Source organism: Austrofundulus limnaeus, unplaced genomic scaffold (genome assembly GCF_001266775.1).
Source record: "Austrofundulus limnaeus strain Quisiro unplaced genomic scaffold, Austrofundulus_limnaeus-1.0 Scaffold207, whole genome shotgun sequence".
Lineage (NCBI taxonomy): Eukaryota > Metazoa > Chordata > Actinopteri > Cyprinodontiformes > Rivulidae > Austrofundulus > Austrofundulus limnaeus.
Window position 1 is genome coordinate 844439 of NW_013952609.1, and position 13985 is coordinate 858423.

Here is a 13985-nt window from a genome sequence, read left to right on the forward strand (position 1 = left end):
AAAAATCGGTATCGGTATCGGCCTTCAAAAACCTGTATCGGTCGATCTCTACTGTTAATCACAATTCGTTAAGTGGTGCTTTTTTCCCATCCTGTTKATTTTTAACTCAATCTAGCATCATCCTGCAGTACCAGCAGCCGGTGGCCAAAACAGAAAGCTAACATCTGGTGGCAGCGCTGTGCTGTAAGCACAGAAATAATTGTTTTATTATGCTGTCCCCCGAGACAAAGCAAATTAACTCATTATTCAGGCCATTTTTTCAGCTGGTATTGTGATTTTTGTACAGTTGAACAAGTTGGCCTGTTGAACAGCTAAAAAAATACACCAGTACATTGATTATGATGTGTTTACATAGTAAGTTACACTAAAAACACGCTCTCAGTTGGCAGTTAATCAGGTACAAGTAGCTAAAACGTCTGTCAGGAGCTGTCAGGGTGTAGAGCATTACACAGAGAAGTGTGTCTGAAATTTAACCATTTTTCACTGTTAAAAATCAAGTGGACAAAATAGTTAAAGTTTATTCAAATGCATTCAGTTTTACTCATTCATAGAGCATAAATTCACAACAAAAGTACTTTTTCAAATAAAATCCACTTAAGCAGTTTTTTTAACTCAAACCATCAAAGAGGGGTGTCCCGACACAGCTTGTTCACTTCTGATACGATAACGATGCTGCAGCCTTGAGTACTGGCCCATACTGAAATCGACCCCATACTAGATATTAGAACGAATCATATATTTTAATTACTTTTTTTGTATTGAAAAAGTCTTCATCAAGTCAAACAGTAAATGATCATACGATAAAGACTGGTCCCATTGATAATTAACTGATGAGTTACATAATTTAACTTGAACATAAGAATATTGTACAATTAAAAACAACAAATAAATAATAAAAAAGAAAACCCTGAAAATTTAGGCTGGATCCAAAATGTTGCTGGATAGAAATCCTGAGGACCCCTGAAATAAACCACTTGTATTGGAGTTCTAATATCCGAGATTTTAGATGCAGGCCAATATAATCCAATATTCATTTTTTGGTTTATATCGGATGAATATCAGATATTGATAATGGATCTGGACACCCCTACCACCAAATACTGTAAATTTGTCAATAAACAGCCAATTTAACTACAAATTATAGTCAACATGTGGGCACACAGTTTAATTATTGAAATGTTAATATTTAAATGAAAATATAATTAAATTAAATATAATATAACTAGCATTCCTTGACTGATTCATATCGCCCACCACAGTTTCCTGCAAAAGTTTAAAGCAAAGATCTTGTGGGATCTGTTTGCACTCATGGTATGTGTTGTGAATGACTCTCAGCGACTACCACACCAAACTGTAGCTCATTATCTGTAGAAATGACTGTGTTATAGCCGTTAGTGTGTTGGTTAAGGTCATATGGTTGCAGCAGCCATCTTGAATTGTGTTGACTTGAACAGTTAATTAGTTGTAGATGTTCATTCAATGATTCTTTTCTGAGTTTTAGAAGTTATTTCTGAATTTACAACATAGTAAATAAATATGCTTTTACTTCAAATTGTTTTAACATTTCACCCAGCATCATGATGTTTGAATTTTGCAWAGTAATGGTTTTCTCACATATAAAAAGTCTAGTCACGCTTCGAGTTTCCCATTACCAGTATCTGTTAAGCTACCCTGTAATAAAGCTTGCACATGGGCCTAATGATGATGTAACTGAAGAGTGGCCCTGCTTGTTTGGAAGTAGCTGTGTTTACAGACCTTTGAATTAATGCAGAGCCCGTAAACTGTCCGGCGGTGTATCGTCAATTGTCAACCTAAATAAGCGGCTTGCGAACATGTGGGTATAAATACATAACAGCAACATGATTTATTGTTCAGTCAAAGTGCTCACTTTGTTATTTTCCCTCCAAGTCCTGATTGCTGCATCCTGAAGGCTATTTGGGTTGGGAAACGGTTGACTCGACAATTAAAGCGTTTGTGTTCACTGCTGGACCACCAGCTGGCATTTCATTCACCAGGAGGGAGGGGAACCTTTAACAGAGCAAATGAGAAGTGTGTGTGTGTGAGCACGAGAGAGAGGGGACCACAACTGTTGGAGCCCCACGGAGGTAGCGATCAGAGAAAGAAAAAAGACAGGACACTTTATTTTGGAGTTGGAAGGGGATGGGCGTGACGGCACTTTTTGGGTAACCAAAACTATGTCTGTAGGGAAAAAAGTCTTCCAAAGATAACCGCCGAGAAGACTTGCTTCTTTTTTTTCTGCCGGAGGAGGAAGGGGGTCTCTTGGCTTGTCGAGTGGAAAATAATAGACAAAGGTTGTTTTGGAAGGGAACGCCGATCTGTCATTCTGTCATGATGTTAGACAGAACTGGTCTTTTACTGCTGGATAAGTACAGGATTCTACATCACCATAAAGAAGCCACAACAAACTGCTTAATTGGGCAAAATCATGTTGGCAAACAAACACACAGAGCTCTGGCAATATAAAGTGAAGAGGTCGGAACCACTTTATCATCTGAGCTATACAAAAACCTAAACTAATCGGTCACCAAACCAAAATCTCACAAGCTCAGAACGAAAATAACTCGTATCTGACAGAAAACGAGGAAAAAACAAACATATGAATATAATAAGTACATACCAGTTTGCTTTCAAACAGCTTGTGATAGGTCCACAGCACCATCATAAAATGTAAGGCCACATAAACTCGTAAAGACAGAGACCAGCTGGGATCATGAGGCACTTCCTTTCCAGTTACCTGCGCAGGCAAAACAAACAGGTTTAATTACCCAAACCCATTTTCTCGTCACTAATTTATCTCTCATGGATGCTGTACATTTGTGGTCAACGTAAACTCACTTGTTTGTGTATTTCCTGTCTTAAAAGACTATCAAAGCTAAAAGTCAGAAAGTAAAGTGCTCACGCTCAACAGCAGAAGTTAGAAATAATCAAATGTGGGATTTGGGTCAAGTGTCAATCGTGGGATAAACAAAGACAGCAACAACTTTCATGTAGTTCTGATTCTCAAGGGCCACTATCCCGTTGTATAACTTGTTTTCCTGCTCCAACACACCTGATTGAGTGATTGAATCAGCTCTTCAGTTTCTGTTAATCACCCTTTTATTTAAATCAGGTGTGCTGGAGACGAGAAACCTCTAACACATGCAGGAGAGCGGCCATCAAGTGTGAAAATGTGAGAAACCTGAGCCTCTTGTTCCCCTTCGCTCCAATTTTAAATATTTTCTTTCCCCCAAAAAACAACAAAAAAAAAAAAAAAAAAAAAATCATCATCAAGCAGTCCTTTGATAAAAGTATTCTGGTGACTTTTTACATTTTTCCCCAAGTGTAAAATCTCTGTTCTGGCTTTAAACGGCCAAATTAGCTGCAAAAACACAAGAGGAGGTTTTTTTTTTCTTTTAGCTTGTAGAACTGAATCTGTGACACCAAAAGCCTTATTTCAAAGCAAACCACTGAAGCGTTCAGCTGGAACCTTTTGTTTCTTTCTGCTCAAACACACACACATTCACACTTTACTGCATGCGGTTTTATTCCTGCAAACGATGCTTAAAGTCAGTAAAACTCAACTTATTATGATGCCTCAACAAAGGCTTCGCAGCTCTCATTTCATGTGGCAGTTTCTTGTAAAACTTGCAAAATATATGAATCCTTCAAGAAGGAATGCTCTGAGTCATTCTGGCCTGTGTTTTTGTGTCAATATAATTTGTAACAAAGTCTTTCTTTTCGGGTCAGGAACGATGCTAACCTTAGGATTGTCCACGTGGTCGCCGAGCCGAGCTTTCCCAGGTTTCCAGCTAGGACCTTTGATGAAAGTTGACAATTTGTCACCGATGGTTTTGTAAGTGTTGGACTTCTTCCATAAAAACATATAGTAGTGCAACTACGAGAGTGGGGGAGAAAACAAAACAAAAAAAAAACAAGTTAGATAAATAAACAAACATTTAAGCTGATGACTGTTAACCAGGCAATAGCTGCAATAATTAATCTTGAGTAGCAGCGTTTCTGCCTTTATTAGACAGAGCATTGCTCATGCTGGACCCTGCCAGTGATGAGGGCAGCAGAGGTAATACCAACATTCACCAGGTATTTTATTTTATTGGCCTCTTTCACCTCAGTTGGGCAGTTTGTTTGGAGTAGAGTAATAATGTTATGGTTACATAATGGATCCTTAGCCAGCGAAGGAAACGTGAGCTCAAACGTCATCTACGAGAGGTGCCGGTTAGTAGACCTGGTTATGTTGTTCCACTGATTGCGGCAGTGACGGAAAACTAACCTGAACATAGAGGATTTCAAACGTGTTGATGGGGAAAACCAAACCATATATGACTTTATCTGACTCTGAAGCAAAGGTACCTGAAAAACAAAAAAAAGGTTCAACTCTGGCAGAAAGCACCACACTGTGAAACTCAGATGACTATTTCTTACCAAATAATCTGTCCCAGATAATGAGAATTCCTCCGTAGTTCTTGTCGATGCAATAATGGTTCCTCCCTGTTGGAATTACACCACAGACTGTAAAAGTTCTGTTACTGATAGTGGAATTTTACCACAAAAGTTGTTAAATCTGCCCAAGTAGAATTAACTGGATAAAATAAAACTAAAAATAACCATACGCCTCAAATAATTATTAACCTTTAAGTTTTTATTGTGTTTATTCACCACAAAAACTAAATATATATTCACGTCTTTAAATTCATCTCACCGTGATGAACTCTGTGATGTTTAGGGGTATTGAAGACCCACTCCAGAGGTCCAAGGTCACTGATCAACTAAATAAAACAAAACAACAGTACGATAAAATCACTGTATTTTACCTTACGCTGGCGTAAAACACCTTCTGCAGTCAAATGTATAAAAGTTCTGCCTAAACATTGAGTTTGAAGGAGTTCTGTGCATGTTCAGAAACATATTAAGCGTTGTCGGCAGGATTCAAACCTGCACGGGGAGACCCCATTGGGTTTCTAGTCCATCGCCTTAACCACTCGGCCACGACAACCCGTTGCATTGTGGGTGTGTTGCTATCAATCTGAACAAAGGACGTACCACAGAGGAGTTCTTGCTTCTTTTATATTATTTTAATTCAGCCGCTTTGACAAGGAACGTCAGTAGGTTGTCTCAGACTTTAACTGTTTGATTGATGTGAAACCATCCTATGAGGAATTCCACCCAACAGAATGACAGTTAAAAGAGTGACGTTACAGTATATTTGTTGGGGAACTTGTTTTATTTCACAACAATCCCCCGAGAATGTTAGCTTGTTCAAACAAGCTGTATGACAACAGGGCTCAACCACTTCTAAAAACTCCTAAAAAAATTAAAACGTAAYTTAAAATTATTGTAATGAAATTGTTTTTGTAATTTCTGATTAAAAACTAGAAAATATAATAAATGTTGACTTTTTTTCTTTCATAATTATTTTACAAAAATACCTTATTTGTCTAAAAATGCAAGAGATCTACTAAGGCTGTGTATTTGCAAGAATTTGGRGATACGATATTTATCGTGACACAGGGGCCATGATTCGATACATCACAATACTGTAAGTAAGGCAATATAATGCCATTTTTTCAAAATGGTTATTTTATAAAACTTGCCAAGTATTTGAAAAAATCATATATCGTCCATGTTTTCAATGGTTAGGCCAAATGTGCCACTAAACATTTTGATAATATATTTGTGGCAGCTTTTAGATTTATAATAATAATGTATTATGAAAATATGATAATCCACCACCCCAACAATAGCCTGTTTTTTGTGCTAAATTTCAGTAAACAGGTTCAATGAAGCTGTTACTGCCTGTGTTTCTGTCACAGTGGTCCTTTCAACTAAGGGGTGATGCAACATTTAGCCACTTCAGTATCGTCCCTCAGGGCTCTAGACAAATGCCTGTGTGCCYGTTTGTGACGGCTCTGACTGCAAACTCCAGTCCTGTACTGGACACTTCAATTTGGCTTAAAATACAGGAGAATCCGGCTAATACAGGAAAGTTGGTAACTCTATCTTTAGCTTTAAAGGCAACAGGTGTTGGTCTAATCTGCTCAGATTCAGCCATCAGTACTTAGTGCTAACATTTACTCATAATGCTAACGTTTGAGCTAGCATTATGCACTCACTGACTTTTGCCAACTAGCGGTCAGAAGCTAAATTACAACATATGAATGAACCACTGGCATGAAAGTTTACAGTTTCAGACTTAATTAAAAACTGATCCAGTGCTTTACAGAATCAATACAGTATCGGGAAATTAAATATCGTGATATTTCAAGGTATCGATATTTTCTTACGAAATCTACAAAAATTTATTTCACCCATTTATCTACAAAAAYGCATTTTTTTTGGTCAGATACTGTGGTTTATCAGCAGAGTCCATTTTTCTGTTTCTGTTTGAGCTCAAATCTTTGAATGGTTGACATCAGTACTTCAGACTTCCGTGTGGAGAAATGTGCACGGCTGGACAGAGTTTCTCAGTGATTCATTATTTCCATGTAATGACTAGTGTCTGGCAGCAGAGCGTGAGACTTTATCTGAATGAAAGGGGTCTCCACCACTTTACATACAGCTCTGAAGCTGCAGCCAATAGCGTGTCAGTAAATTACATGACATCAAGAAAAGAAAAAGAAGCCTATAAAAAAGGCATAAATTACATCCTCTCAGAAAATTGTAACTATTACGACTGCTTTCACTAATAGCGCACTAAAAGATGGAGGGTGTTCCAAATCCATTCATTCCCTGTAACGATGGTGGGATTGTAAAAGTGATACTCTCAGACACTTTAAAGGGAGACAAAGTGCTTATGCTTCTGTTTGGAATCTTTCATAAAATCTCATTATTTTTTATTGAATGCAGGTTCCACTGAAACACAGACTACAAAATTTGACATTACCTACAAATTAGCTATGGCATAAGGAGACAGATGGCTTTAAAATACTTTATTTTATTTGTTAAAGTTTAATGGTAACGGTGAAAGGACAGATTCATAGAGTTAGTGCTGCATGGTGGTTAATGCAAGTCAATAATATTTCAGAATATTTATATCAGTGTATTTAAAAATTAGATAATTGGTTTTACTGCTTTGATTAAATTCAAATGTAATGTCTTTTATTGGAAGGTTTTAGTGACTTTGTTCAAGACATAAAAATATGAGAGTACTGCGTCCTTCAAAGTAGGCTTAGGTCATCCCATACAATACAATAATACGTAATATACAGATTTTAAAACTGCTCTTATATTATAATATGCTTATTTATTGCTTTAAGGAAAATTACAAAACTCAAATGATGGTTTTTATTTATAATCTCTGTAACAAATGCTAAAAGACAAAATGTTTTATATTTTAAAACTCGAGGACCATTACATTGTTCCTGTGCTGATAAGTTAAAGAATCAGTAGCATGGGGTCGAATCATTACCTCAGTGTGAATCCAGAATTGATAGAGCAGATTTAGCTGTATGTGAACGGCAAAGATGGATGGAGGAACAACCAGAGCTATAGGCAGGTAGAAAATCTGAAAATAAAAACAAGAGCAGAATAAAAATCTCCTACAAATGTTTCATAAAATAGCCTGGAATATTTACAAATACTGTCAATTTGTTCAATGACCTGAACTAATTCTGTTTGAAAGAAAGAAAATAGCCACAGGGTAATTAGTAATAGATTTGGATCCACACAGAAAACTCCATATTCTTTATTTATCAGTGCTTCTTTTAATATATTACAAAAATCTAAGAAATTGTCAGGGTCAAGTTGGAAACAGATTTAAAAGGTGAAGTAAAAATCTTATGTTTAAATGGATTTTCTGATAGGAGGCAGATTAAGAGTATCCATGGAAAATGTGCTTAATCTGAGCATATAGGGTAGTTTCTTCAAAAGTTTAATTTTTTACAATTTTATCAAAACAATTGCGCTAGAATTCAGCTAATGTTCAGTATTCTGTTCTGTATTCACATGTTTAACAGAAGTACATCTCACTCATCTGTCAGTACTTGTAAAAAGACAAAACACTCTGAAAGTACTCTTACTGTTTCCAAACTCCTCCCAGTATTGTGTGAAGTCTCGCAGGACCATAACCGACCCAAAGTGGTGATTATTTGTATTATTTTCGTCCGATTCAATCTATGCATCATGTAAATCTTGCGAAACAAAATGCACACCTAGCATGTGTGTGAATACAGGATCCCAGCTGCTCACTGAGGCTTGCTGCACATTACTCAAACACGGGAGTTGGTTAAAGGCTTTTACTGCCTGCAGGCTCAGAGCTCCAGTGAGTACTTACAACAGCAGTTCGGTGTGAGGAATCGACTCCAAACAAATACAACCAATGTGATTATTGTAATGAAGCAACTGAGTGCCTCACTGATTTGCTTTTAATAGACAACAATGAAGTTTTATGGCACAGAAGAATGATATATACACGGATTTTGCAACACAAATAACGCTTCTTCATGTGCTATATTTATTAAACATTCTCTGTTATTGCTGTGATTCGCRGAGTTGTACTTTGAGAGAATTAATGTCTTACCCATGAGGTAAACGGCTGAGTGAGGGACTGTCTGAGGGCGGTGGTCAGGTTGTAGTACTCTGAACTGTGGTGAACTTGGTGAGCGGCCCAAAGGAAGGCTACCTCTGGAGAAAGAAAATAAATCTGTCAAAAGGGCTGATAGCAGCCATATAAAATTCTACACAATATTCATGTACAGGTCTTACAAAGACTGATTTGATGCTTGATATCTCCTGAAAAGTGATTCAGTTAAAATTAAGTAAGGGCAGTAGGTTTACAAAGAAATGCAAAATTACTATGGACAGATTAGTTGGTACTTTTAAATGAGTAAAAGTCCTTAAGTTCATGAAAGAAGTTTTGGAAGACAGTTTGGTGAAGATTAGGTCTTATCAGCCCAAAGTCACAGCAGTTGTGTTATTTTTTTATTATGGTAAATGGTCTGAACTTATATAGCACTTTATCAAGTCCCTCCAGACTCCAAAGTGCTTTACACTTATATTCACCCATTCACACTCTGATGATGGTAAGCTACATTGTAGCCACAGCTYCCCTGGGGCACACTGACAGAAGCGAGGCTGCCATGCACTGGTGCCACCGAACCCTCTTTCCACCATCAGTAGGCAAGGTGGGTGAAGTGTCTTGCCCAAGGACACAGCGACTGTAACAGCTGGACCAGAGGATCGAACCGGCGACCTTCCGGTTCCAGGACAACTCCCCTAACCACTCCGCCACATATTATTTTTATTGTAGAGGCAGCCTACCAATAAATTTATGTATAAATCTTTTAAATGAAATCAAGTGATGTGTACCAACAGTCAGCTCTYCTACTTCACTAAATTTTACAAATTCATGAAAAAATATTCGTCATTATCCAACTCTCAAATATGAGTTCAGAGCCAAAAGGTCAAGTTCAATGGCAGTAATGCAACTAGTAGAAAATATAGCAAATGCCAATAATAAAAAAAGAATATGCAGGGTTGTCTTAGAATTTTAAAAAAAGCATTTGATAGTGTAGATATGAATTACTGTGTTTTAGGAATAGCACAATATTGGATGAAAAGTATGAAAAGTACATAAATTTGTACAAAAAATGTAAATTCTGATTTACTGACCTGTGGAGTACCACAAGGGTTGGTGCTGGGTCCTAAACTTTTTTTTTTTTTACTGCAGTGTATCTCAATAAAAATTTACTTTGTTTGCTGATGATAATTGTTACTACTCTGGTAACAGTTTGGAGCAGCTTCTGAGTGAGTTTGAAATAGAATTAAAAGTATTAAAGAAATGGTACAACAACAACAAAAAAAACTAAATAATGGCAAAATAAAATTTGCAATATTTAGTAAACAAAAAAAGATGCTAAACTCATGATAAAAACTATTTAAATAGAACAAGTGTGTGAAATTAAATTTTTGGGAGTGATGATTACAAACTGCATTGGAAGGCTCATATTGACAACGTAAAAGCTAAAATGTCAAAAACTATTGCAATATAAAATAAAATAGAATGTTTTCTGATTATAAAATACCTTTAAATGTTATACTGTTACTTAATACTTCCAMACATAAATAACTGTGTTGATATCTGGGGAAATCATTATAAAACCAATAAAAAACCTATTTCTTACATTGCATATTTTAAAGTTTCATGACTTAGTAGAGCTTAGAACGGCATTGGCGAAGTACAAAGCATATACTAAACACCTTCCATGTTATATATAGAACTGGTTTCAACTTACAYAAACAGAATAATAGAAGAATAGAATAGAAACAGTCTTTATTGTCCCGCGCAGRGAAATTCAGGTGTAGTAGCAGCAGCAGATACATACATCAATCCACAGAAACAGTATATTGCTATGTGACATRATCAAATGGAGCAATAATAGTAGAAATTAAAGACAGTAACAGTAAAAAATTAACATTGATCAAAATTAAAGGAAAGAATAATAATTACTGTAARGGGCTATTGAGATGAAATTGGATAAAACGAAAATAAGGCAAGATACTGTACAGAAAAATARAAATTACAGGAAAAACCAGTCATGACAGACTCATGATCCGAGAGGGGTGTGCAAAGTGAGTCATAGTTTGTGCAAGCTGAATCGAACTCAGGGGTGTGCAAATTAAAACTAACAAACTAGGAATTAAAAAAGAGGTTTGTTTAAACAAACAAATACACACCTTTACACACAAGTGGAGTCATTTTTAACACCACCTCTGACCAGCTGTGTAAAACAGAAAAAAACAAACAAAAAAAAAACCCAGAGGCTTCAGATTAGACGGCCATTGTAAGGCTAGTGTAAGGGTTTTGGGAATATTATGAGTACAGGAATATTTGGCTACAGTTTTGTTAGCATCCAGTCTGATGTCCCAGTGCTCCAGTTTACATTCCTCTGCTGTGTTGTGATACTTGCTACATTAATATCTGTGTTACACTTCATTTTAACATCCAAAAGGAACATGCTTGTTAAATTTCACTGGATCTCCGAGTCGTTTCCGGACCACCCCGTCTGGTCTGTGCTTTTTGGCACCTACCATCCACTCCTGCTTCTGCTGCCTTGTAAGAAAGAATTTCAGCCTTTAAATACTGCAGAACCACAAAACCTGATCAGTCAGTAACTCATATTGATGCATTTGTACTAGAAGAAGTCTAATGTTTATCTTTTTTCTTGAAATCTCCAGTAGCATCTGGCCACTCTTGATGTGCAAATCATAATTAGGTGGTGGATATYGGGGTGTAACGATCAGAGTTTTCTGGCCGATCACCTTCCTTTATAAAGATTGAGCTGCCAATTCTGATTTTGGCCAATACTAATTTTGCTTTGACACTGTCAGGTGTTATAAGGCCATAATACACCTTCGATGTTCTAATCTTGTTTTATTGGGAAAAACACCTGAAACAATACAAACTTGTTTTAACTGGACCTTAAATAGAGCTCACAGCAGAGCAAAAGGAGATTTTCAGACCTTTGCTGAGGTAGATAAGATCAGTGGATAAGATCAGCCTCTAAGTATTGATCAACTTCCGATCTCCCAAAACTATCCTTAAATCATTAAAGTCATAGTCTTTTTATTTTGTGGTAAATATATACTTGTTTGACCGGCAAACTCTGCATAAGAATTCATACCTGAACCTTTTGTGAAAGCACAAATGGCAAAATAAAACAGAATAAATACACACATATTTTGCATCAGTGGTTTAGCTTAGCACATATGCTGAAAACACGCAACTTGTAACAAAACAAGTTTAAATTTCAACAGGACAAAAGTCAAATGTGGTATGATGCAAGTGTTCGAGTCTCTCACAAATTTACAGGATCTGCCAACAAATTTGCTTCTTATTACAGTGACATGGGATCATTGCTGAAGAATCTCTCCACGCAACATCAACACAAAACCAAATCTTTCACTATTGTAATTAACTCCATGTACTCTGAAAAGATCAGTCAAACTCCAAACCCCGAACACCTCCTTTTTTCTCTCTTTAATAAACTTGTGAGCTGCATCCCGTCCAGCGGTCATAAAATCCAGTGTTGCGGCTCCGCGACACCTGAACAAACACACCACTGAGGACTGAAGGTGAGTGTTGTGAAAGCAGAGCTCTAAATGGGCTGCATTTATTATATAGCAGAAGTGTCATAATTTGTCTGTTCACGGTTTTAATAAGCAAAGCTGAGGAGGAATTCCTCGAGTGTTTGAGGCGCCTCGAAGCTACTGCTTCCATGCAACACTTCACACCTTCCTCAGGTAACAGAGTTATTGCTGAATTTTAGCTGGTGTGAGGGGATAAAAGTCACACTGAATGTTTTTGGAAGTCTAACAAATGGTTTTAAGCAGCCTTTTTTTTTCCTTTTTAATAAACAAGGTTGTTTCAAACTTTATTAGACCTTTTAGTGCTGACAAAACTCTAAATGCAAAGCCGAGGTCTGATGAGGGAAAAAGGGAGTAAACTGATTAACTACAGCAGCCGAGCGCAAAAATTATGGTATTTCTTCCGTTCTGAACCATGGGGGATTCAAAGATGAATTGTACTGCTATGGGACATATCGAGAGGATAATCCAGTCTTTGTTTAATTTCAGCAGCCTACGGCATTTGCYATTTTTCTTCTCAGAGGAGTCATGCTTGGCAGGGTCCAGGACCAAGGGCGGTTAAGATTGATGCCTGTTGTCATTGTTAGGAAGTTGGAGCTGCTAGGCTTCACTGCAAGTCCATGTCCTCATCTCTGTACTCGGTGGGACACTGCATAGTTTGGCAAGGCCTATTCAGGAGGGAAGCCCTGTTAATGGTGAGAACCAATGCCACAGACCCCACATTCTCAGCAAGAACAAAGAAAGGTCGAATACGGTACTTCCATCTGGTCACTGGTCAGCTTTAACTTATGATTCCTCCTCAATAACAAGGATGGGTGCGTGCTAATCAGTTGGGGACATTTATTGCCCTTTGAAAATACTTTAAAAATATTAGTTAGAGATTGCTTGTAAAGTCTCAGCAAATCAGTAGCAGCCTACATGTTACAACTAGCTAGCAGTTGGACTAATTAATGCTCAAGAGCTTTTCGAAAAAACGTCTGTAAGTTTTAGTTGAATTAAACCATGTTAAGGTGACAACATCAATACTAGGCCTGTCACAATAAGTAAACCAATTAATTGCACGATAAATTCAAAGGTTGATAATTTTCATTTACCTCAGTGATTCCCAACCAGGGGTACATGTACTCATTGGGGTACACAAGCATATTACAGGGGGTATGTGTAAAAAATAAAAATAGGACTGAGATATGTAGGGCCCTATGATTTCCGCAATGTGGAAAATGCAAACAGAATCACGAAATTGACACAAAATGGAATCCTGTATAAAARGCGGAATCTCACGGAATTTGCTCATTTGGGTTATTTGATGTATTTTGGACGCTGATGCTTCCTGCACCTGCCATTACCTGGTTTATTTATTTAATTACTTATTCACTTTCAAGGCAACTTATTTATCTTTATGTTTAATTTGAGTTGGAAAAAAAGCCTGAGAATTAAACATTCTAGGGGGTTAAATAAATAATTTTCAATTAATAATCAGTTGTAGTGCATTATAGTTATGGAGAATCATCATTACGTTTGACAGAGGGGATACTAGTGGTATGACAAAATGGCTCAGTGGGTATTAGGAATGTGCGATATGGCAAAAAATTCATATCACGATATACATTATGACGAGTGGCGGTAACGATATAAAACTTATAATAGAAAATAAATAAATCACACATTAATTGAGTGGAATAAATATGTATAGGTAAAAAAAATTTAGACCTTAAAATCTCCTTTTTTAAAGGGATACTTTAAAGTCTCCCATAAAGATCTAAATTTAAGGGAGATCTACCTGGTTAAAGCATGTATGTATATACACTCACCGGCCACTTTATTAGGTACACCTGTCCAACTGCTCGTTAACACTTAATTTCTAATCAGCCAATCACATGGCGGCA

General features: G+C 36.9%; 1 protein-coding gene and 1 non-coding gene across 2 annotated transcripts in view; both read right to left on the reverse strand.

The window, feature by feature from the left end:
- Positions 1 to 13985, reverse strand: part of agmo (alkylglycerol monooxygenase) — a 63511-nt gene that overhangs the window by 22269 nt on the left and 27257 nt on the right. Inside the window, exons 4-10 of the mRNA XM_014019015.1 lie at positions 8534 to 8637; positions 7424 to 7519; positions 4718 to 4784; positions 4441 to 4506; positions 4289 to 4368; positions 3761 to 3895; positions 2639 to 2755 (exon numbers count right to left, since the gene is read on the reverse strand). Of these exons, the coding sequence (XP_013874469.1) occupies positions 2639 to 2755; positions 3761 to 3895; positions 4289 to 4368; positions 4441 to 4506; positions 4718 to 4784; positions 7424 to 7519; positions 8534 to 8637 (665 nt within the window). The remainder of the gene's footprint in view (positions 1 to 2638; positions 2756 to 3760; positions 3896 to 4288; positions 4369 to 4440; positions 4507 to 4717; positions 4785 to 7423; positions 7520 to 8533; positions 8638 to 13985) is intronic.
- trnas-aga (transfer RNA serine (anticodon AGA)) lies at positions 4930 to 5011 on the reverse strand. The gene has a single exon. It is a non-coding gene; the product is annotated as a tRNA-Ser (tRNA).